We start from the raw sequence: 22,024 nt of genomic DNA, 5'->3' as shown, positions 1-22,024 counted from the left end.
TCCGGTTTCGGGAACGTCGAGACGCAGATGCGATCGAGAGTCGATCGATAGCCGCGGCGGAGAATTCGGTCGACGGCGTCGTGACGTAACAACAACAACAACAACAAACAGCACACTTGTCCCTTGTATACAAACACGCGGCGAAACGCAGTACTCGGCACACACATGTATATTCTGTATACAGATATATTACGTCGAGACAGATATCTATCTACATATTATATAGTATGTACACACAGAGAGGCACACACGCACGATGAAGAGAGAATTCACATAGCAAGAAAGAGAGACAGAGAAAAACAGAGGCGAAGAGAGAGCACACACGAGGTGGTCCATGCACGGTGGTGGTATAGAGTTCGACACCAGAGCTCGATGAACTTTCTGTCTCTCTGTGTGTGACCGCGCGTGCGGCGGTCCCGAATGAATATATTTTCCGCGACACGTCGTCCGGGCCGCGTCGTCACAGGGCCAGTAACTCCGGCGAACAAACTATCCGCACCTGTGCACGGCACGATTCATGCTGAGCGGCCGGTTATATCGCGCCTCGTTCCGTTCAGAAAAATCACGATCACACTCCGGGAACGCAGATTCCCCGCACGGGTCGCGCACAACTTGTTTACTAGAACGCGCACCACGCCATGCCCCGTGAATGCGCGTCCGCCTCCGTGTCCCCCTCGTCCCGCCGCGAGCAAAACAAGACTCTGCGCAGTAGCCCAGCGCGCACCTTCCGGGCCATGTTCGCACGAGCCGATGTGTGCGCCGTTTGTCGTTGCCTCGTGCTCCACCAAGGCGCCTTTCGTCCCTTCCCCCCACCACGCCGTACAAGCCAATCGGCTTCTCTATTCCTCGAGCGATCGTGACGCGACGTCGCCGCTATCGCCCTCTCTCTCTCTATCCTGCAACATCTCAATGGGTTTTTCTCCGCGCTCTCCCTTCCCACGACGGCCACATACTCTGTCGGTAGCGTCTCGCTCGCTGTCCGACTCGTTCTCTCTTTCTCTCTCTCTCTCTCTCTCTCTCTTGTTCGCTGTCTAGCCGTACCTCGTGCTCCCTCTAGTCAGCGTTCCGCGACCGACTGGACTCGGGATCTCGACTCGGCTCGACTCGGCTCGACTCGGCTCGACTCCGTTCGTCTCTCTCTCCCTACCACGGCTGCCGAACCCGGCTCGTGTCTCTATCACGTTGCTTCTCCATACGATAGCCGGACGCTATATCGTCCGTCAAGGCATAACGGCCGTCGTCGCCGCGACGCGTACGATTCTACGGATCTTGTCTTACGCTTCCTACGATGCAACCGCAGCCAACCACGTAACGAATAGATCGAGCGGGTCATCGTACCCTCGCGCCGCTACTCGTCGCCCCGGAAAATTCCGTACGCTCATCGCAAACGACATTGTTGCGACATCTGGCAACGGTTATTGACCTGACGCTGGCGGACTCTGCTGTACCGACCGATGGAAAATGGAGGTGGCGCGAGAAATTTCAACTTTTGACATCCCTGCGCTTTCACAGTTTTAAATTCCTTAAATTACATTCAGCACGTAAATTTAAGCAGTCCTCGTGTCAGAGATACATTGAATCGGTTTTTAAATAGTCAATATGGAACTGCCCAGTGGTCTTAGAAATCTTAAAATGCTAGAAAATGTAACAAACAAGACACAAGACACAATAATCAATAAGATTTGTTTTCGTGTTGCAGAGAAGTTGTTGCACGCATTGTGTTGAGAGGTGGTGGCTCGTAACGCATTCTATGCGTGGTATTTTTCACGATTTCAATGAGAGATTTTCTAAAATTTAATGTAATCTAATGTCTGGGTGTACTCTTCGTTAGACCTTCATTGTATTCTTAATAAATAATTATGCTATTATCATTCTCCAGGAGCTCTTCAGATTAAAGTCTCATCAGTTTCCTCAGTTTCATATTTTTCCAACAAGGAACTGGTTGTCTCATTGAAACAATTGTGTTACTACACTCGACAGTACAGCTGTCATGCGATAAACAAATACAAAAATGGGTTACTTAATGAATTAATGATTATATGGCGATAATGATAGGGTTGCTAACTCCTACAGATGTGCTTAAGTTAAACACCGCGACACAGAGAGCAATGTAGCAAGTCCCAGAGACATGGAAACGGCGCAAACCAACGACAAAGAGTCCCTGTTGTAATTTGGGCACAATTCTGGTTGCGTACACCTCCTGAAAAATATGCAAAACTTCTCCATATACTATCAATCCTTCTATACGTAAAACAAAAAAGTATCTAACGTCCTCACCATTTTTCGATGAAAATAACGACCAGTCCTGTGACAACCTTATCAAGAAAAGTGACAACAGAGTAGACAACAGCGCTCCGTTCTGTCCGAGGGCCAATTATTTCCGCGGTGACGCTCAACGCTGTCACCATCGTGATCGAGCTTCCGGCTCCGATTAGAATCGCGACGACGTAGATGATCGCCGCGCTGCTTCCACCAAACTCGGTAACCACCGCGGAAAATATTCCAATAATTGTTCCCAGGAGGTAGCACATCTGCAAAGTCCGGGGTCTCCGTAAAACAACGCGAATTTTATATAGAAATTTAAACATTCTAAGAAACGGACCTTGGTGCCGCAAGATTTGTTCAAGTGTTTCAGCATCAGCGCAGCCACGAAGGAGGACACGTACGAGACCAACGGAACGGTCGCCAAAGCCTCTTTCCCGTCGATGTCCGCTTCTTCTATATACAACGGCAAATACACGGTGGCCAAAGTGATGAAGAGTCTGCTGGCCACGTACAGCATCGCCACTCGCAGCAGAATGGTCGTATTGAACCACGAGCTTCGATTGTGCTGAGGATTATCGACCAATCGCTGGGTTTCCTCGGACGATACCTTGTGCTGGTGCTGCTGCTCTAGGAGATGTCCTTTCAGGAACACGTGGAAGAGCAACGTGGCGACCAGCCCGATGAGAGTTAGGGTCAATACGATGTTCTGAAAAGACGAGCATTAGGAAGAGCCCAGAATCAAATCAATTCAATTGTAAATTTTGCAATTTTTCGGAATTACCCTGAATTTGTAACTGTCTTCCTGAGCTAGTCCACGGACCACGATCTCCTCGTTCGTTGGCAGAACTATCCACGTGACGACGAACACTACCACTGCTGCACCCACTTGAGCCGAGTACCTGATTTACGATAAGATTCAATAAAACAATAAGATGAACAATATCGCATTTTCAGTGTAAGAACTGTAACAGTTTTTACGCTTCAAGAAGATCGACAGAGGGCTTCACCTTATCGCTGTTAAATCCGCTCGCGCCAGCTGCGAGTTGGTCAGCGCTGGGATCATAGACAGGTGGGAAATTTGGACGGCCGCCCATCCAGTTTGGAACAGGGTGATGCTGACCACGTAGACGATTATGACAGCGGTGCTGGACGGTTCGGCAAATCCGCCAAAAATTACAGGGAACGTCAGCGTAACCAGGATCGACCCGATAATGTGCCAGATCTTCTTCTTCCAGTATCGGTCGACCAGAATCCCGAAAATGGGCGTCATGAAAGCGTCCACGATTTGTCCTGAAATAACAAGAGACACATAGAGATCTCCAATGAATCTTTTCATTGCAAAAACCGATTTACCTAAGAGCAAAAGAGCACCGGCCGCAATCGGCTCCAGTAGAGCCACCCTCTGGAAGTAGATGAGGGTGTAGGAGAACCACATGGCAGCCGTGAGGTCATTGAAAATGTGTCCCAAGGCGTACGCGAACTTCGTAGAGGTCCTGATCTTCCTCTCCAACAGCGGAGACCTCTCCGCGTCGTTCTCCATTCTGAAAATCTCGATCGACGACCGTGTCACGTTGTACGAAGGTGTTTGAAGCAACCTCTGCTTCAGGCGAACCCTTTGCGGTTGCGGGACACACTCTTCATCTTCGGGACACTGCAAAGTGGATCGTCGGTATGATGTCATTCCTGTGACGTTTTAGCAGATAATCCGATTCTTAATGGAACGGTGTATTAACACGCTTTTTCTTGAGATATTTATAGCTGCAACCTGGTCCGATAATAGAATGTTAATTTTTACAATGGCCTGTTTTCGTCGTGTACGTCCGTTGCCAGTCGTTTGAAGAAAAGACACGTTTTGATAAACACGAACGATCGAGATAAACAGTTACAACTCGACTGTGGATTTTTATGCAAACAAAAGTGTTCTCAGTGGATTGTAGAACACCGAGAAGGAAGAAAAATTCCCATCAGGTTCGGATTCCCGTGGGTTCAAGGCGCGAATTAGCAGGTATCGCGAATCGGGAATCTTCTCACACGCCCCCCTAGCTAGTTACTACGATTACTCGCCGGCGGTGTGCAATCGCTGTTTAAAATCGCGCGATTAATCTATGAACGAGACACGTGCAATAGTTACCCGTAATTCCTGCGAATACATCGGCGGAACGTGTGCTTGCTTACGGTGCGTGTAAACACATTACGTGACTTTTCGAGTGTAATGATGCGCCTCGCGTTCGGTATCCGGTTTGCGAAACGCTAGGAAACCGTTCCAAGATTCCACATGTACAAGCGAGTATTTTCACGCGCGTCGTCCTCGATATGCTTCGAAACGATAACGATTGATGAGACGTTAAAAAATCGCACGACGCTTCCACAAATCGACACATCGAACATGATTTATAGCGAAACCCCGTTGACGTTACCTCTGCTTCGAGTTTAACGTTGTGCGCGTAATACTGTCGCAAGAAAGCGATTCTGAAACGAATGAGGAAATTCGTCAATAGGAAAACAGTCCGAAACTTCCGCCATCGCTTCGGCATTCTTCTATCCAAAATAACACATAGAAAGCAACATTTTATGGCGATGGTTCCTCTGCTTTCCGGCACAACGAAGACCTCAATATTCATATTTCTGTCACATAAAATCGTACAAAATTCTGGAACGAATGAGGAAATTCGTCAATTGGAAAAAAGTCCGAAACTTCCTCTGTTCCTTCGGTACTCTTCTGTCCAAAATAATACATAGAAAACGACATGTTATGTCGAAGTTTCCACTGGTTACCGGCACAACGGAGATTCCGATGTTTATATTTCTGTGAGAAGCGTGAAGAAATTCCGAAAGGAGCGATACGAAATTCAACGATCAAGACAACGAGCAGACAATTTAACACAAGTGTCAATACCGGAGCAGCTAATTACAATTTGTCTTCAGAGCAAATCGCTTCGAGCGAACCACCGCGAAGTTCGTCGTGCACAAATGTGACACACCATCACTCACCATCCGCTGTTAATCCGCTCAGTCATGGGGAACAGCACTGGCAGCAAAACAAGGATCCCGAAGGGCCGATGCTTGCCGATCTGCGGGGCCTGTCTTTCGAGAAAATCGTCGCGCGCAGCTTTCCTTTCACCTGCCGGCCAGATTTCCGCATATAAGGCTTTCCGCCTTGACGGACCGGAAAGCCGATTAACGAACCCCGATGCAACTGCGGATCGATTGACAACCGTTCGCTAAAACCGTTCCACGATTCATCGGGAGCGTCGCTCCGGTATCAAGCTATCGAATTCGACGCCTCCGAGTATTTGTTTCTGGTAATCAGTAGCACTTCCGGCTACCGATATACTCGCGTATCGATCGGTTCCCAAGCGGATCGTGCACGCGGAAAAATCACGAAAGTCTGTCTATCCTCCTGAGAACGCGTGATTCGGCCCGACATCGGTTACGATCTTTCAGATGCTCCAAGCGGAAGTCACGATCCAGACTTATGGCGACGTGCCTCCGCGGGAATCAAACACTCCGATCTTTTGCTCAGATTGCGTGCATTCGAGGTGCATCCCGGTACGGTGTTGCGAGCGTGAGCGAAGTGCTCACCGGCCGAGCACCTGGGAGACTGAACTTTCAAACCACCGGCGTTTCCCGCTTCGCGCTCTAGGAACGGTGGTGGGCTGATCCGAATGGAAAAGAGCACCGCCAGATAACAACCGCAATCTTATCTCGTACGAACGACCTGTCGTGGAAAATCTCCTGTTTGAAGGAACTGTAATCGGACCGATCAAACTTCCTTTCCGCGTCGGAGCTGACCGCGCTATCGCGATGGAAACAAATAGCGTGTTGCGTTTCTAGGGAGCTCCGCTGACTATGGTTGCTATTTTTCATTGCTCTTCGGTGCTACTAGCTAGTTTTCAAAAGACGCCTGGCTAGACCATTGCTAATTAAACGTTCACTCCTTGGAAGCAGTGGGCTCAGTATCGCGATGGAAGCGAAAATAGGGTGTTGCGTTTCAAAGGAAACGGGTTTTTCGAATTGCTGCTTTTCAACGCTTCTGTGTCACGTCTTTCAGAAATGTGAGACAGGATTATTTGTCCACATTTATCCATGAATTTTGGTGATATCGAATTCAGTCTAGCGAATTTGTTTAGGATTTGCAAAACGGAAGAAGGTTGGGAGACTACTTTCGGTATCATACATAGATCTAAACTGAAATTTTTAAGAAATTTTTGCGCACTCAAAGTGTTAAGAGAGACCTGGCCATGCCATTGAACTACTGTTCTTCCCATTGTTTATTTTAACTCTTTTTGATAAATTTCACTCTTTCAGAAAATTAATTATAGCACCGTGATGGAAGCTGTTTTCTTAAGATATAATGAAGACATCGACTTTGTTCTTTTTCTTTCAAATGTTTTTAAATGCGATTAGTAGACTGCGAATTTTGAGCATTTATAAGTAAAATGACTAGGTAGAATATAAGACAATCAAGACATTTGATTAATTTAAAAATACTATCGTACTATTTTTAACTCATTAGAATTATCAACAAAGAAAATTAATGTATACATAGTTCCTACATCTTGCAATTAATACAGACAATTTTCATTTTGCCTAAAAATTCGCAGTCTAGTGATTAACAAGGCTTTTTGGAGCTACATCTTTTATGATCTTATTAATATTATTATAATTTACGTCTTCTCTGATGCTGCTACAGTTAGGCAGGCATCGATAAAGATTTGCTGAATTTCATTGTTTATTATATTCTTTCAATGTATGATTGCATCCGAAAAATCTAGAACAAATGTTTAGGTGGTGCTAAAGTTGTACATCGCAGCGTATTTCCAAAGAGGGTGGACTCGGGGCAGAAGTTAGCTTCTGCAGAGTTGGTATCTGCGGTTCGGTGCAAGGCCGTGATTAATACTATGATGTGTCCATGTGTAGACGGTAAAGGTATCTCCTAGGTGGGCAGGAAAGACTCCGTAACCCGAGACCGCGAGAGAGAAACGCGAAGAGCGTACAGAGAGAAATCGATACCGTGCAAGTTCTTGTACGGTCTCTCAGTTAGGCGTTTCTTGCGAACTGTAGACGTCCTCAGAGTTCATTCACCGGCACAGCCACGGGCGAAGCCAGTATTTCATCAAATGGACGTATTCAGTTCACTCGGTGGCGCCCGTAATTGCCACTCGGCATTCTGTAGAAATCGTTAAAAACCTCCGGTTAAATTTTATCGTTTTATATCGAGCTTAATTAATCTGTGAACGAGTAACATTGCTTGCGTGTTTCTTACAAATGTTTATTTCGCATCAGTATATACAAATCGATTTAAGAAACAAACGTATCATTGACATTTAATCGAATACGTACTACATACGTGTCGGCGCGTTATTCATTTACGCGGTCCGTAATCGAGTCGCGCGGACGCGTATGTATGTGCGACCCTAATTTTCTATCTCGAATGAACACATTCGTCCGGGTCTCCTGCGATGGTCGCTTCCGGTCGGCGAGGAACATCGGTTTTACTGGGGTTTCGTATTGATCTCCGAATGAAAGCGCGTTTGATAAACGTTTCCTTAAAAAAATATGACCGTACGAAATTTTTACGGACGCTGCGGTGAAAATAGAGCCCAGCCGTCTCGTAAGATTAATTGCTTTATACATGGAATACTTCGGGTAAGTATAATACGGACGACGGTGGTTATATTTCTGGAACTGTGTTGGGACTGGCATCGCAGTCATAGTCTAACATCGACTGTTGAAAACCAGGCAAAAGTTAGGTTAGTCGCATGGGGATCGAGGAACTGTTGCTCAACAGAGTTGCGGTGCTACATCTTCCTTTTTTCAGAAGCGGAGTATTCCGTGCCCTCGAACTGTCTCAGGTGAATCTGCAACGTTTTACCTTGTAGATAACGTGATCGATAAAAGAGGGACAGGGTTGATTAGTAACGCTCACCTGTAAATGTAAATTGACCTCTGCCGAGCGACTCAGATATGGAAAATTCCCGCCGTTCTTCAAATGTGCCAGCTTCGCATTCGGATAACACTTGTACACCTCCTCTCTGACGGAGTTTGATAATGCGTACTCGTCGAATACGTCTATGATCGTAATCGGCAAGTTGCATATTTTCTGCGGTTGCACGTAGCAGTTTGTGCAATTCATTGTCAATCGGGACGCCAGCTCGGACTGCGTCAAGCTTTCCAACTGCATACGAACGAGTGATAAGTTATTCCGTAAACACATGGATACGTAATCGAATTGGATTGTGCATTCTTATGCAAAGAACAGTACATTAATTCTCTATAATAATATATAATTTTACATTTTCCAAGTCTTGTATCATTAATATCCCTAGAATTTAAACCAGCCTTTGCTGCTTGAGTAATGTATTTTACACAAATATAAATATTGCGCAAGTTAACGATGATAAATACCCTTTCGACCATAAAATCTATAGCCTCCACCATTTCCCCGTCCACCTTCTCGGTGACAAAGTTGCTCATCAGCATCTTCTTCAAAACCAACGACGGCAGAATCCAGAACCTACGATCCAGATCAATTATACGTAACAGCGAACAGAGCATCCGAGCAGATAACGTATCGACATATTCTGTTATTCGTCCGCTTATCTCCAAACTGGGTGACGAAACCGAACAAAATTCCTCGATCTCCAGTTACACGAGAAATCGATATGTATACTTACACCGCTGCGGAATCGTTGTAATTGAACACCGATGTATCCGTAAACGTGTTACAAAGTACCAACGAGGCTACTCTAGGACAGTGAGCATTAAACTCGGTAAACTTCTGCGCGAGGAAACCACCTGCAAAGCAAAATACAAACTTTCATATCCGCTACGCGCTTTCTATTCTCGCCAGACTGCAGGTCATTGTATCAATACAAATGTTCTTGCTTTATTAGCTTAAATAAGTCGACGACAATATGATACAATATTATACAAAATTTTCAATCCACAGTCTAGACCTCGAAGAATCAATCTGTAGACTCATTTATGAGTTCTGACCTAGGGAGGCGCCGAATAGGTGCACTTTGTCCAGCTCCATGTAGTCCAAAAGCTTCCTAAAACCGTCACACCATTCCTTGACGTTCCAATACACTGGTGGCTCTGCCTAAAATTTAATTTTTAAACATTAAGATCGATGTATTTATAAAATAAAACCTATTCGAATTATTTTGATCGCTCACCGATATAATGCGATATCCTCTGGCTGCTAAGCCCAATATTTGTTTAAAAAATACGTCCGCGGTGCCGCTGACCGGTGGGAGACACACTAGTGGACATTTTATTGTCTTCGGGCTGGAATCGTACACCTTCCATCCCTGGAAAAGAGCATTTGAATAATTGCATTACCACGAGTACATTGACTTCCGTTCAAATCGCGTGCCGGATGATATCGATCGCGCTGTTCCGGTTCCGGGTCATGAACCGAAGCGCGGGATATACGAACCGAATGCTTATACTTCTAACAAGATTCTATAAAAGCCTCGTTCAAAAGTTCCTTTTCTCTCTACCCGCGACTTTCTTATTATTCGCATTGAACGACAAATACGCGTAATCCGAAACGTCTGGCACCCATAACATTTCGCTACGGATCAATCGCGGCCTCGATAGAGAGATTTATTTACACCCAATCACGGTTTGTGTTGTTTGCTTGTATTATTTTTCCCACACCCTATTCCTCAGTGTATCATTTTAATTAATTATTTTTTCAAATATCTCCATTCTGCAAATATTAATATTATTATTAGGTTTTACTTAGTTTTACTAATTAATGTACTTGCTTCTAAAATCGATTTTGTCATTAAATAAAAAATTGCCATATTTTCAAGACAAGTATAATTAATATCAAAAACAAGAGTAATCGTAATCGTTTCTAATATTCGACCCAAAGATCAAGAGAGTAAATAATGGCGATAGGGATCGTTCGAGTTTCGATTCTCGACGGAGAGTCTCGCGGAGCCGATCGCTCAAATCGAGGATGATTAACGTAGAAATCGAACAGGGATCTTACCTTGGTGCCATCGGAGTCGACGACGATTTTCCTCAGCGGGACGGAGCTGCGAAAGCTGAGGTATTCCTGGGACTGGGACAGCTCGCTCGAACACGACATTTTTCTTGTCTGCTTAGCATCCGATCTTGCTGTTTAACGTCGCAGAACTGCTGCGATTCGGGGTTACCGATATCTGGAATCGCAGACAAGGATGGAGGGAGTGATGGACGCCGAAGATAGCAGGCCCGTTCGAAATCAAGATTGTCATAGGTAATTGTACGAAAAAAAATATTGTGTAAGTACACGACGCGACGACTTGATAAGCGTTTGTTCGATGTGGCCTGACGATGACAAGCAGACGCTAAGTAAGTATGAAAGTATAGCTACCTCACGACCAGGTTATGCTTTCGACGATTCTGCCTGTACTGGCGCGTGCAACGAGCATCTTCAATTATTGCTGGCTGATTACGTTGAGGAACTATACGAAGTTTTCGTCGGCGACTCGAAAGGTCACATCACGTTAACAACACTGAACCATGGGAGAGAATACCGACACACTGTCGAGTAGTTTACACCCCCTTTCGAACATCCTCATCGCTCTGTCGGACTTCTCTCTTCCTCTCATTTTCTCTCATTCGAGAGCTTTGTCGCATTGTGTGCGACGAGGTCGACACTGCGCTTGCGCAGAAAGTAGTATGATTCTTCACCATCATGGCGGGTCATGTCGTTCCCTTGGATTGCTGCTGTTGGTAAGAATTTTCTGTTCATTTATCGAACATAGGTACGTTAGCGTGCAAAAGTATATTTTGTTTAATTAACGGAATTTTGTACTTCTGGTCACAGACAATGGTATGTTAATAGACCCAATATATTTTTCTGTCACAAATTCGTAGAGTTCTAGGCCTCATAAATTTTTCGTGTCACGTTCGATGTTACCGATAACTCGTGAATGTGGGCATATTAGCACAGACGAGGTATAGACAGAGAGATCCTATATCCTCTCTGATATAGAAGTAGACCAATCCACCGACGAGATATATATATAAAGACTGCCAGCCTTACGGGAGAATATGTCGCTCGAAAAATACGGTGTTTTCTACTGCCCTCTAGGATAGATTTTGACTGGAGTAAGAAACAGAAGGCCAACGACGGTATCTCGTCGGTGCAGAAGACCACGAAGGAAATTCTCGTCGGTGAGAAGGTGAATCATCATGGAACCATATCGATTATCAAATGTTACATTCTCCGACGAACGTATTCTAATTAAACAGATATTTTTTTTAGTATTATTTTTTAAGATTTAAAATATTGAAAGTAAAACTGATATCAAGGACAAAAAATTCGTAGAAATATTTTTCGTAAGAAAGTGTTAAAGCATAATTTTAGGAAAATCAATTTCTACTTCAAATTTCATATGAGATACCTTAATTTGTAATTTAAAAATATTTCATGAACAAGCATTATTTCTTTACACTTTTTTATAGATAATTGTTCCAAGAATCGATCTGTGGGAACAGAAATATGTTGAAAACCAGAGTAGCGTTTATTTAACGTACTATTCCGAATAGCATAGAGTTTGAGAGAGAATCACGTGGATGAGTTAATATAATATAAAATCATATAATTGTAGGAGCAAAGATGGGCAAATTTTTATTGAAATAGACATTTCAAACAGCGAATAAAAGATAAAAAAATGATTTGTTACGCATCAAATAAAAATAATTATCTTATCTCTATTCCACACGTAATGAATTTATTCGACGAATAAAGATTTTTTTATAAAGACCGACCAACAGCCTACAATGTAAGCAGATGGAGAATTCAACATTATTGGCAATTTATGCTTTAATGTTTTTAATCAGAACAATATTGTTAATACGAATGAGTTGTAGAGCTTATCCCGATTAAAATGAGTCCAAACACGACATCATTTGGACTGTCATCTCATCATGAGATTGTAATTTTTATCGTAACATTACGTATCAGTGAAACTTGTTCGATTATACTCGAATTTCACCTCATTTTCATCAGGAAAATCCCCTCCATTCGTTCGTCACAATTTTATGAGGATATATTGAAAAATCTAAAAGTTTAAACTTTCATTCGTGCGCGATTCTCCATCCGCTTACATTGTATGTCGTCTGTCGTCGCTGGGTCTTTGAAGCTCGGCGCTCGGCAAAAGTTATTCGAAGCTTTATTCGAAGCCTTCGAATAAAAGATACAGATAAAAGATGAAAAAATTATTCGAAGTTCGAATAAATCCGCTTCGAATAAAAAGAATTATCTTTTTTCGTCGGATAAAATTATTTATTCGATACTCGTCGAATAAAGATACTTTTTTTATTCGAACCTTCGAATAACGAATCAAAATTTTTTTATCTTTTATTGGTTATTCGAAATTTTTATTTAGATAAATATTTTGCCCAACTCTGCCATAAGAAACCTATGGCACACCAAAATGACTGGTATTCAAACGGAGAGAATATCCGTCCCCGATATAATGTTGCACGGAGAAGCAGACAGCGAAACTGGAGAACCGTCACCGCGTCGTCGAGGAGTGGGCCACACATTGTCGGCTATATCAGTGTGAGACCAGAAGACCACTACTAATTCAATTACAAAGCTTCTTTATTTTTTGTTATTTTTTTATAAAACTTTTACCAACATATTCGTGGCATTTTTCTGATAAAAATGAAACCAAATATGATATAATTCCGATGATAATTACTTGTGTAATGAACGATTGAAGTTTCGGACGCGAAGAAGGACAACGTATGAAAAGAAAGAGACGCGGTGAGTCCTCGCCTCGAGTTCGACTGCTCGCTTTTCGCCGCGTTGCACAGTGCGGACAAATTGCCGAATTTCGGGCAAAAGTCTAGATGTGGTTACTAATGTATATGTATTGACAATTACTCACAGAAAATGAAATTTAACAATACAATTATTGATTATACATAAAGTTTATTGCTTATAAAATATAAAAAATATAAAATGTAAAGAAACAATACTATAAGGTATAAAAAATAGCAAACAATACAATTATAATTAAAACTTAAAATGACTTGGACACTTTTCACAACTTTTTTATTTAAATTCGCAATAAAAATTTAAAATATGTGTCTTTTCCTCTATGTTAGTGATACACATACTGAAAATTTCATCGAAATCGGTTGACGGAGAAAAAAACAACGTGCATTGCAAGATATAAGAATCTGTGTATCTGTGCGTTTATACAAATAGCAATAATACTGCCTCCAAATAGCATTATATGGATAAGAGCCGTCGAAAGATAGTTTCATTACTTAACAATTTTATTTCGTTACTACCTCTACTTGAATAATTGCAGTCAATGCAGTCGAGCATTAGAAGTGGTATTGTCGGATAAATAAGTAAAAAAAAATTAATTTTCTGTTTGTTACTACGGATCACAATAAGAACGATTGAATTTTGTCATTACTTGTATATTGTATTTATTCTTTTTTTTTAATTCTATAACTATTACAGAATATATTTTATTGAATAATCATTATTTTATAAATATCGCAATAATTTCCAAATTAATTAATTTTACCTATAAAATAATGATTACAATGGTGAACAATATGGAAAATAAGAAGGCAATAACAGTGTAATGAAATTATACAATAAAAAATAATTATTTTCATTCTACGCATTATACGTTTATTTATTGCCTATGTCACTGACGTTTCTTCCGTAATTCACGAGCAAATGTTCTATTTAGGTAGCGAGCGCGGCATGTTTAGCGATGTTGGTATTTGAGATCAGTGATAGTTCCACGTTCTTAGTTCCACAACCGACGAGAGTATCTCGACATTGGGGCCGTTACCGACCGATCCCAGCACCCACCTGGCACCCACTTTGAGACTCGCAGATTAACACGGGGGCTGGCAGTCTTTATATATATCTCGTCGGTGACCAATCACATCTTTGACATCGTTAACAACAACTCGATTTTTTACGCCCTGTACGCTGACGAACGTTAAATGTTGGAAACTAGATCCTCGAGAACCTTAAACCACATACTACGGTTGTGCGAGTACTCGAAAATGCGAGTCGAGCTACAGACCTAAAATGAGTAGTTATGTTGTGTGTGCTGTAATCCAGTTCACCAGTTGGTTGTTCTATTTGGGTAAAGTCGATATTTCATGTCGTGCGACACGAAACAGCATAAGGTACCCTACTCCTACATCTCGTCTGTGATATTAGTTCCACCATATTAGTTCCGACCGATACAGTATTATGTGACACAGAAATGGTAAAGGGGTTTTAGAGCCCCCCGGACGTGAGACAAAAAAATACATTGGATAATTGGACTACTCCTACACTTCGCCTGTGGTAGTGGTCTACTGCTATACCTCTGGTTGTATTATTCTATCTTTGCGCGGATGAAGAGGAGTCGGTTAAGTAGAAACTTGGCGTAGATAATTTTCCGCTAGATGGCAGTAATATGCAGGTCACACAAAAGTCTGTGGGGTCAAAGAATAATTACTCATCAACCTAATACCGATGCTGTAATTAATATGAATATTTCATTCGATTTATCGAAATTTATCTATGCGCAATTTAAATTTAAATTCTATTATACTGTTTCACTGCAGATTAAATGCAAATAGCGCATTTCATAAAATTAATTTATTCGCAATAAATTTTCCAAGCCTGTAAACGTATATAATGATTAGATACTGATGATTAAACAGTCCCGCGTTTAGATAAGCTTGAAATTATTAAACACTACGATGATTCGTTGTCAGGCATTTCTTAGTACATGCATATTCAGCAATTCGCAGGAGAGATATTGCGAATGTTTACCGGGTTTGAAAGAGAGGGGTGGTAACCACCGACTCATGCAGGGGTGCGCGGCTAATGTTACTTCGGTATTTACAAGTGTACCCGTAGGTGTTCGATACACGTGGAGAACACCTCCACCAACCTACCATCTGCAAGATTAACGATCTCGACGCTTCCACGGTATTGCCTTCGGGTATACTTGTAGGTCGGTTTCCCATCCCCATTCTCATTTTCATCCCCATCAGCTCTTTCGTCACGGAATTTTCCTAACGCCCGCATACATCGAACGAATAATACCGTTACTGAGAAAAATGCCGACGACAATTAGCCCCTGGATACACTCTGGTGTCCAACTCCCTTAATTAACTCCATCAGAAATTCCGAAAGTGAAGGGATTGGCCTGGAGACCTCCATGCAAAATTTGCGATTCTTCAAAAGGATACACATATTTCACTTCTATAGAAGGAAACAAACATTTTTTCAACAAACTTTGCACTCGAAACTATTTTAACCCTAAAATCAAACCTTTTTTCCGACCTAGCATATATCAATTCTGTCCAATTTTCTTCATTTTGTGGATATGAAACTGATATAATACTGATACCATACTTAAATGTTTAGTAATTTATTAAATACAAACAGACCCAATAATGTAAACAACTTGCTTACCAACTAATCCCCGAATCTCACAAGATCGTTGCACACTATTAATCGAGAGATCTGTACCCAGCCACTAAGAATGGAGTATCCTAGGGGGTGCATCATCGAAACTAGCGGGTGACAAGACCTGCAGGTAGCGATGTAAAGGGAGTAGAAGGGCGGCGCTAGCTGGGGTAGATATTAGCGAACCTGTCACTCAGGAGAGGAGAGCGATGGTTTGTTTTTTTCATCCCCTCGTCGTCGTTCTGGAGGTCGTGCAGGAGCGGGACGCGTGGGATGCAGGAGAACAGTCCTGTGCCAGGAATTCGTTTAATTTCGCAAGAACGACCGGGACGAAACAAAAGTCACGGCGAGCGAACATTAAAAATACTACGGGTCGCCCGTTTCCGTGTGCTTATGTAACATAGCGTAGGAAGCGCGCGCGCGCGCGCGCGTGTGTGTCGTTAGGTCATTTTGTCGGATCTCTTTTAATTCCCGAGCGTTTCCGTCGCGTCGGCTGGGCCCGGTTGACGATAATTAACCGCAATTCAACCGGGTATAATGCGGCCCATTCGCGTGGATCGCGGGCATTTATCAGCCGCGATTAATCGAAGCTTTTCAGTGCCACGAGCAGAGTACTGGGTAACGTGAGCAAGGTTTACATTGGCAGAGGCTCCAGTCATTAATAACCGATACCGAGAGCCTCGTTCCTGTCCCGCGTTAATTCGACGTATCGAATCGAACGACACACCGGCGCTCGTTAATCTTCTTCCCCAATCCGTCACTCGAAGCGATTTATTTAAGGAACGAATGCACGTGTGTACGTTGTCTCTCGCTTCTGCCCTCTTCCTCTTCTTTCTCTTTTTCTCGCATTCTCTCTTTCGCTCGTGCTTCCCTCGCTTTATCAGGCTTCTTTTCGACGAGCGCGCAAAAGCGAACGCTCCGACTAAACTTAATTAATGCGCGATGAGCTACGACCACGCTCGGCCGCGTGAAATATCGTCGATCGCGAATTCCGACGACGCTTTTCCGAGTTGCAAAGAGCATGCTTCCTTATCTAGTCTCGGCGTGTTTTTGGAATTGTGCAATACGCTTCCTGTTGAAACGATGTCGATTTTAGGAAAACCTGTTACACTCAAAGCATCTTTTGCAACAGTGCAACCATTGCTGAACTTTACCGTACCTCTTTTTTGATTTCTGACTTCATTTTATAGGGGACAATAGCTTCTGAACCAGCATCTAGATCGAATCACCATAGTCTTGATAAAGAGGAATACTTGCAGTGTTATTGCTGGTACTAATTGACTCTACTTTGTAAATTAGGTCCAAGTTGTGCTGGTCCAAAATCGTTCACTCGCCATTGTACAAGGAATTCTCGATATATGTCAACAAAACGGGTCTTGCCAGCGTCGTGTATCGTCCAGGATACACACCCGAGCCGTGTTATGTTCACACTCCTCGGCGTGCGAGGCCTCTCGAGCTTCGGGGCCCCTCGCGGGGTATAACCCGCGGTAGTAGGGATAATTCCGCGACGTTTATGATCCAGGCCTTGGCGACATATATGGAGAAGTCACTGTATAAAGTTTCTTCGTGAAAATCCTGGTTAAAATCTTAATTTTCTGTTCAGAATCGTTACGACGGATCACGAAGTTAGAAGTCGTAGAAGTCGTTGCGTACACGCCTTCATCTTTGCGCAATAGAAAATTTCACGGTGTTTGTCGTTTAAATGAAAAGCATATACATGTTGCAGATAGTTGATAGACGCAGACGATTGACGAAAGGGAAAACTTTGTTGTGTTAAGAAGAACATTAAAGTGCGTTGAGCATCATCATAGTTAAGGGTTGAGAAATCTAACTCACTCCTATCCGCCTACACTGAAGCAAGCAACGTAAAATTTTAATGTCGAATGCACACGGGCAAATTTTTATTGGTCCAACGAATTCCACGTTCGCGAGACTCCAATTTGCCAGTGAAGGGTTAATGTTTTTTCTTCCACGAAGCAGTAACGCGACTGGAAGGGAACAGCTCGGTGTTCGGAGAGATGGCGAACTACTTATAGACGGTCGTTCGAAGTTTTATTAGATAGGGAATGGTTAATGAACAGAGCTCGGGGTGGTAGCACGAATTTTCCGAAAGTTCCGATGGCACACCACCACCGGCGTGGTATCGTTCCTATTAACGAAAGGTTAACTGCGCGCGAGCGAGGATTTTAGAGCACGGCTATAAATACCTGTAATAAAGCGCGCGATCATTAATCTTCGACGGTAATTTCGGTTTGCAATGGCGACATTCGCCGTCTCCTTTGCTCTCCTTGCCGCCCCCTCCTCGTCCAGCATCCCCTGGACGTTCTACCCTAACCGTTTCACTCTCTCTCTCCAACATGAGCTGGCCCCGCGGTTCACGGTGTATCCCGCTCGTTCTCGTACTTTCTAGGATAATTAATGATCCTGAAAGCGATCTACTCACGGTTGTCTCGTTTCGGGGCAATCTTTCTCCGTCTTGCTCGCCAACGCCTCTGCCCCCGGGTCCTCCTCTTCGTCTTAGTCCTCCTCTTTGCGGATTAAAACGATTCTACTAGACTCAGGAACCATTCGAAGAACAGATTTGCAGTGAATTCTCGATATATGTCAAGAGCACGGGTCTTGCCAGCGTCCTGTATCGTCCAGGAAACATACCCCAGCCGTATTATGTTTATACTCCTCGGCGTCCAAGGCCTCTCGAACTTCGCCCCCCCCCCCACGAGGTATACCCCGCGGTAGTGAGGATAATTCTGCGACGTTTATCATCCAGGCCTTGGCGATATATATAGAGACAATTTTACAAATTGTTCAGACTATGTCTTCGAGACCAACGTTGATTTTATTGTTGGTCCCAGTACGAATAGTTAATGACACGAATTCGCTACGAGATAATTAGGATGTAGATGGGACGTTTGTATATCTAGATCAAAATGGACTCTGTATCCTATGTCCATTTACAAGACTATCTCCATTGCTCCATAATGTTAATTACATCTTGATAATTTCGTTTCTTTGACACGTTGACTGCCATGTCACCCATATGTGGGTGACGGAATTATTTGTCCTGGTTTTAAAATGAATTTTTACGTTAATATATTCATTGTACCAAATTCAATTAGGATCTGTAAAATGCAAGAAAGCTGTTGAACTACTCAATATCATACATTTAATTTTTTTCCATTTTTATTTCATTAAATAACTTGCTTTGATTTTATGGAATTTTTGAGGTTTCTAGTTTGGCAGTCAAAGTGTTAAGTCGCTGCTAAATGCGTCCACAATTAACTACAAAGTGTATTAGCACGTTCATCAAAGCGATCCAGCTGATTCTAGCCATCGAACAATCCTGTATCTACTTAATTGCGCCCCGGGAACCCGGTGCCTCTCGCAGGAAACGTTGTAGATCGCGATAACGTCGTGGAGGAATCCCGTAACGCTCGAATGACTGACGAACGCCTCTGTAACTCCCTTCCACGTATTCAATCACGAGCCTAAGCGCCGTACGTCTCGTTATTAATAGGGGTGTTGTTTCCTCAGCGTCTTCTGACGAGTTCAATCATCAGCTGGCTTTTCAATGAACTCTGCAACCATTAGAATCGTCATACCTGCGCATATTTAGCAAACTAACTCACTATCAACTACTTTGGTTCATTAGGTTTAGGGTTGCTCAATAGATCGCGCATTTCACGTATTCATAACAAAAATGAGTAGATGCAGCGTGAAAAAATAGGAGCAAGTGAAATTTATACTTGTTTCCTGTCTAGTAATCAAGTACTCTTTAAAACAAAGTCACTTTCCTAAAATTCCTCCGAACAACTTGAGTTCTCTTGTGAAGCTAGAACGATTAGGCTACCAGATGATGCGTAAAGAATTTTTGTGATAAAAGTACGTTCTGTTGGAAATGCGAAGAAAGCAGTGAAACTTGAATTTTCACAAATACAGAGACGAAGAAATTTTAAAAAACATACAGAGAGAGATATAGAAATTATTATAGGGATGATGAAAGAATAGGATGATGTAGAAAGGAGTATAGAATGATATAGGGATCGGTTTACTCCAGAGTTTGTCCTCTTCGACAATGCTGCCCTTTGGCTCATCTTTATCGCTGCCAATCAGGGGCCCAGGTGACCATGAGTCCAGGGTCCTGAGGTTGCGTCAAAGGATTACAGGACTCGGGAGAACCAAGGTGCTTCTAGAGTCCTGAAAGGGGACCACGGAAGGATTTGCATAGACGGTCCAGGTGCCGCGACTCGACGTCTTGCTTCACACGCGTCGATCTCTAATTATCTGGAAACAGGGAAGAGGCAACGTGCGCCCCTCCCCCCTCGTCTGCACCCCAGGATAAACTAGTATTTTCATGACAATCGAGCGAAACGGGGGAGCAGGAGACACCTCGGCATTATCTCACCTTGGCTAATTCCTCGAACGCAAGTTGCTCGGTCCTCGGCTATTCCCGATCGATCGACAACCGTTCGCTCGTCTCCCTCTTTCTCGCCTCGGAGGCCAGTGAATACGGAAGCGACGAAAGCTGGAATTTCCGGTTGATTCGGCACGCTAACGATGGGGTGGTGCAACACCCCATGGGGACCGCGGAGACTATACGCAACCATCGGCCCTATTGTCAACCTTTTGCCGCAATCTGCTCGACGATTTGCACAATAATGGACACGCACCGGCGGACACCAAATTAGCGGGAAGGAGAGAATACGTTGTATTCGACGCGTCTGCGAACGTGCGGCTGCGAAACTCTTCGATCATCCTTTGATAGCCTTGTTTCTATGTCAGGTTGTCCAGCAATAGGTTTGATCTTTGATTGAATCGCGATGTCCTCTTAGGAGACCCTACTTGATCTTACCGTTGTCCCGTTGGCTCAACTTCGAGGACCTGTTTCGTGCGCGGAAAAGTTGGGGACCTGTTTTGCGTACGATGCTATTTTTTCAAATAGGAACTAAGAAGGGTGAGGCATTCTGTGCTTGACGCCAAAGTAGAATTTTACCTACTGTATTAACACTCGAAGCTATTATGACTCCAAAATTCGAACGTTCCATCTAGCCTAGAGTATTTTTGTTAGATCACTTTCATTTTGTTCGCATATAATCATATGCAATCTATTAAATTGCAAAGACATTTAGGAATTGTTTTGATATTAGTCTAACAATTTTTAGTGGTGCCTCAGTGTCGCCACTCGGACGCTCAAGGGTAACCTCTGCCACTGCGATATCGAGTCGAACCTTTGACGAAGATTTTGATCAAAATGTGCCGTATATGGATACGCTGTTATTTTCCTTTGGAATTGAAATAAGATTCGGTTTTGTTTGCAGTAGTTTGCAGCAGGAAAAAGGACTGAAACGAGCAGAAATAGAAAAACCGAGGGAAGCGGCCGCTCGAGTAGAATCGATCGAGTTCCGAGAAGCGGGCTCGTCGAGAAACGGAATCGGCCGTGTAGCGCGCCACCTCGGAAGGTATAATAAACCGAAATCATTTGCATTATTCTAATGGCTGGCTGCGTTCCACGTACGGCACCGCGATTTCTCGAAGCCAACCCGCGAGCAGGCGAATCGCGGTTTTCAAGAACGCGGTCCACAAAACCATTTCATCAATTCAGGAATTCAATTTATATCCAGAAACGATTTAAACAGTACTTAATGGCAAATTAACATTCAATACATTGTTAATGTTCATTCGTATAGAATAGTTCAATAAAGGACGTCAGTTGCACGAGCTAAATTTTATGAAACTTACAAGAGACTTGTTGGAGGAAGTGGTGGTGGAAGATAGTTCTTAGAAGAATATTGGACACATGTCTTTTTTTATTGGCCGTTATCTACTATAAGGAGATGAAAACCAGCCTCAAAGTTAGGGGATGAAAACACATTTTCGGGGGTATCTAAGATGTAAAACAGTTTTACTGTACACTTTTACTGTCCAGTGCTATTGTATTTCAGTCTACATTCTTTAGTTTTATCAAGGATTATTGAAACCCTTTGCATTGTAATGGCGTCTTTGAGGCGCCATTACAAATAATCGTACCACAATTCAGAGCAATGTTCACACCGCTAACTTTATTTTTATTCAATAAATTGCTAAAAATGTAAGTGTGGTATCTCCATCTTATTGTTCGTTATTTATAAAACGTTCCTTGAGAAACAAGAAGTTCTAAAGCTAACATAGCTGCAATTACAAAGAGTTAACAAACATTTCGACATACCCAATGATTCCTCCTCTAAATTTTTTAATAGGTTGCACGAATTTATTCGAAACTGCTGAAGGCTGAAGCGGGACCGCTTTGTACCGCGTAAAACGGAA

General features: G+C 43.1%; 3 protein-coding genes and 1 long non-coding RNA gene across 5 annotated transcripts in view; 2 read left to right on the top strand and 2 right to left on the bottom strand.

Moving 5' to 3' along the window:
- Tdg (Thymine DNA glycosylase) overlaps positions 1-22,024 on the top strand; it is a 614,020-nt gene that overhangs the window by 195,735 nt on the left and 396,261 nt on the right. The gene's annotated exons all lie outside the window — the stretch shown is intronic.
- LOC143352235 (major facilitator superfamily domain-containing protein 12) lies at positions 1,672-5,957 on the bottom strand. Of its 2 annotated transcripts, XM_076784566.1 has the most exons (9): positions 5,257-5,957; positions 4,683-4,734; positions 4,397-4,581; positions 3,619-3,916; positions 3,273-3,555; positions 3,047-3,164; positions 2,603-2,971; positions 2,278-2,531; positions 1,672-2,200 (listed from the first exon to the last, which is right to left on the bottom strand). In XM_076784566.1, the coding sequence occupies exons 3-9, from the start codon at positions 4,415-4,417 to the stop codon at positions 2,080-2,082; spliced, it is 1,464 nt and encodes a 487-aa protein (XP_076640681.1). In that variant the 5' UTR covers positions 4,418-4,581; positions 4,683-4,734; positions 5,257-5,957; the 3' UTR covers positions 1,672-2,079. The 2 variants fall into 2 exon arrangements, with proteins under 2 accessions (XP_076640681.1, XP_076640682.1); XM_076784567.1 differs by lacking the exons at positions 4,397-4,581; positions 4,683-4,734 and having other exon boundaries at positions 5,257-5,955.
- Positions 7,523-10,412, bottom strand: LOC143352366 (maspardin). The gene is made up of 7 exons (XM_076784788.1): positions 10,274-10,412; positions 9,447-9,581; positions 9,265-9,370; positions 8,943-9,063; positions 8,674-8,782; positions 8,195-8,443; positions 7,523-8,126 (listed from the first exon to the last, which is right to left on the bottom strand). The coding sequence occupies exons 1-7, from the start codon at positions 10,370-10,372 to the stop codon at positions 8,067-8,069; spliced, it is 879 nt and encodes a 292-aa protein (XP_076640903.1). The 5' UTR covers positions 10,373-10,412; the 3' UTR covers positions 7,523-8,066.
- Positions 10,410-21,394, top strand: LOC143352370 (uncharacterized). Its single transcript, XR_013081908.1, has 2 exons — positions 10,410-10,522; positions 21,040-21,394. It is a non-coding gene; the product is annotated as an uncharacterized LOC143352370 (long non-coding RNA).

The sequence above is a fragment of the Halictus rubicundus genome, chromosome 3 (assembly GCF_050948215.1).
Source record: "Halictus rubicundus isolate RS-2024b chromosome 3, iyHalRubi1_principal, whole genome shotgun sequence".
NCBI lineage: Eukaryota > Metazoa > Arthropoda > Insecta > Hymenoptera > Halictidae > Halictus > Halictus rubicundus.
Note: the sequence above shows the minus strand (reverse complement) of the source record. Positions and strands in the feature narration are given on the sequence as shown.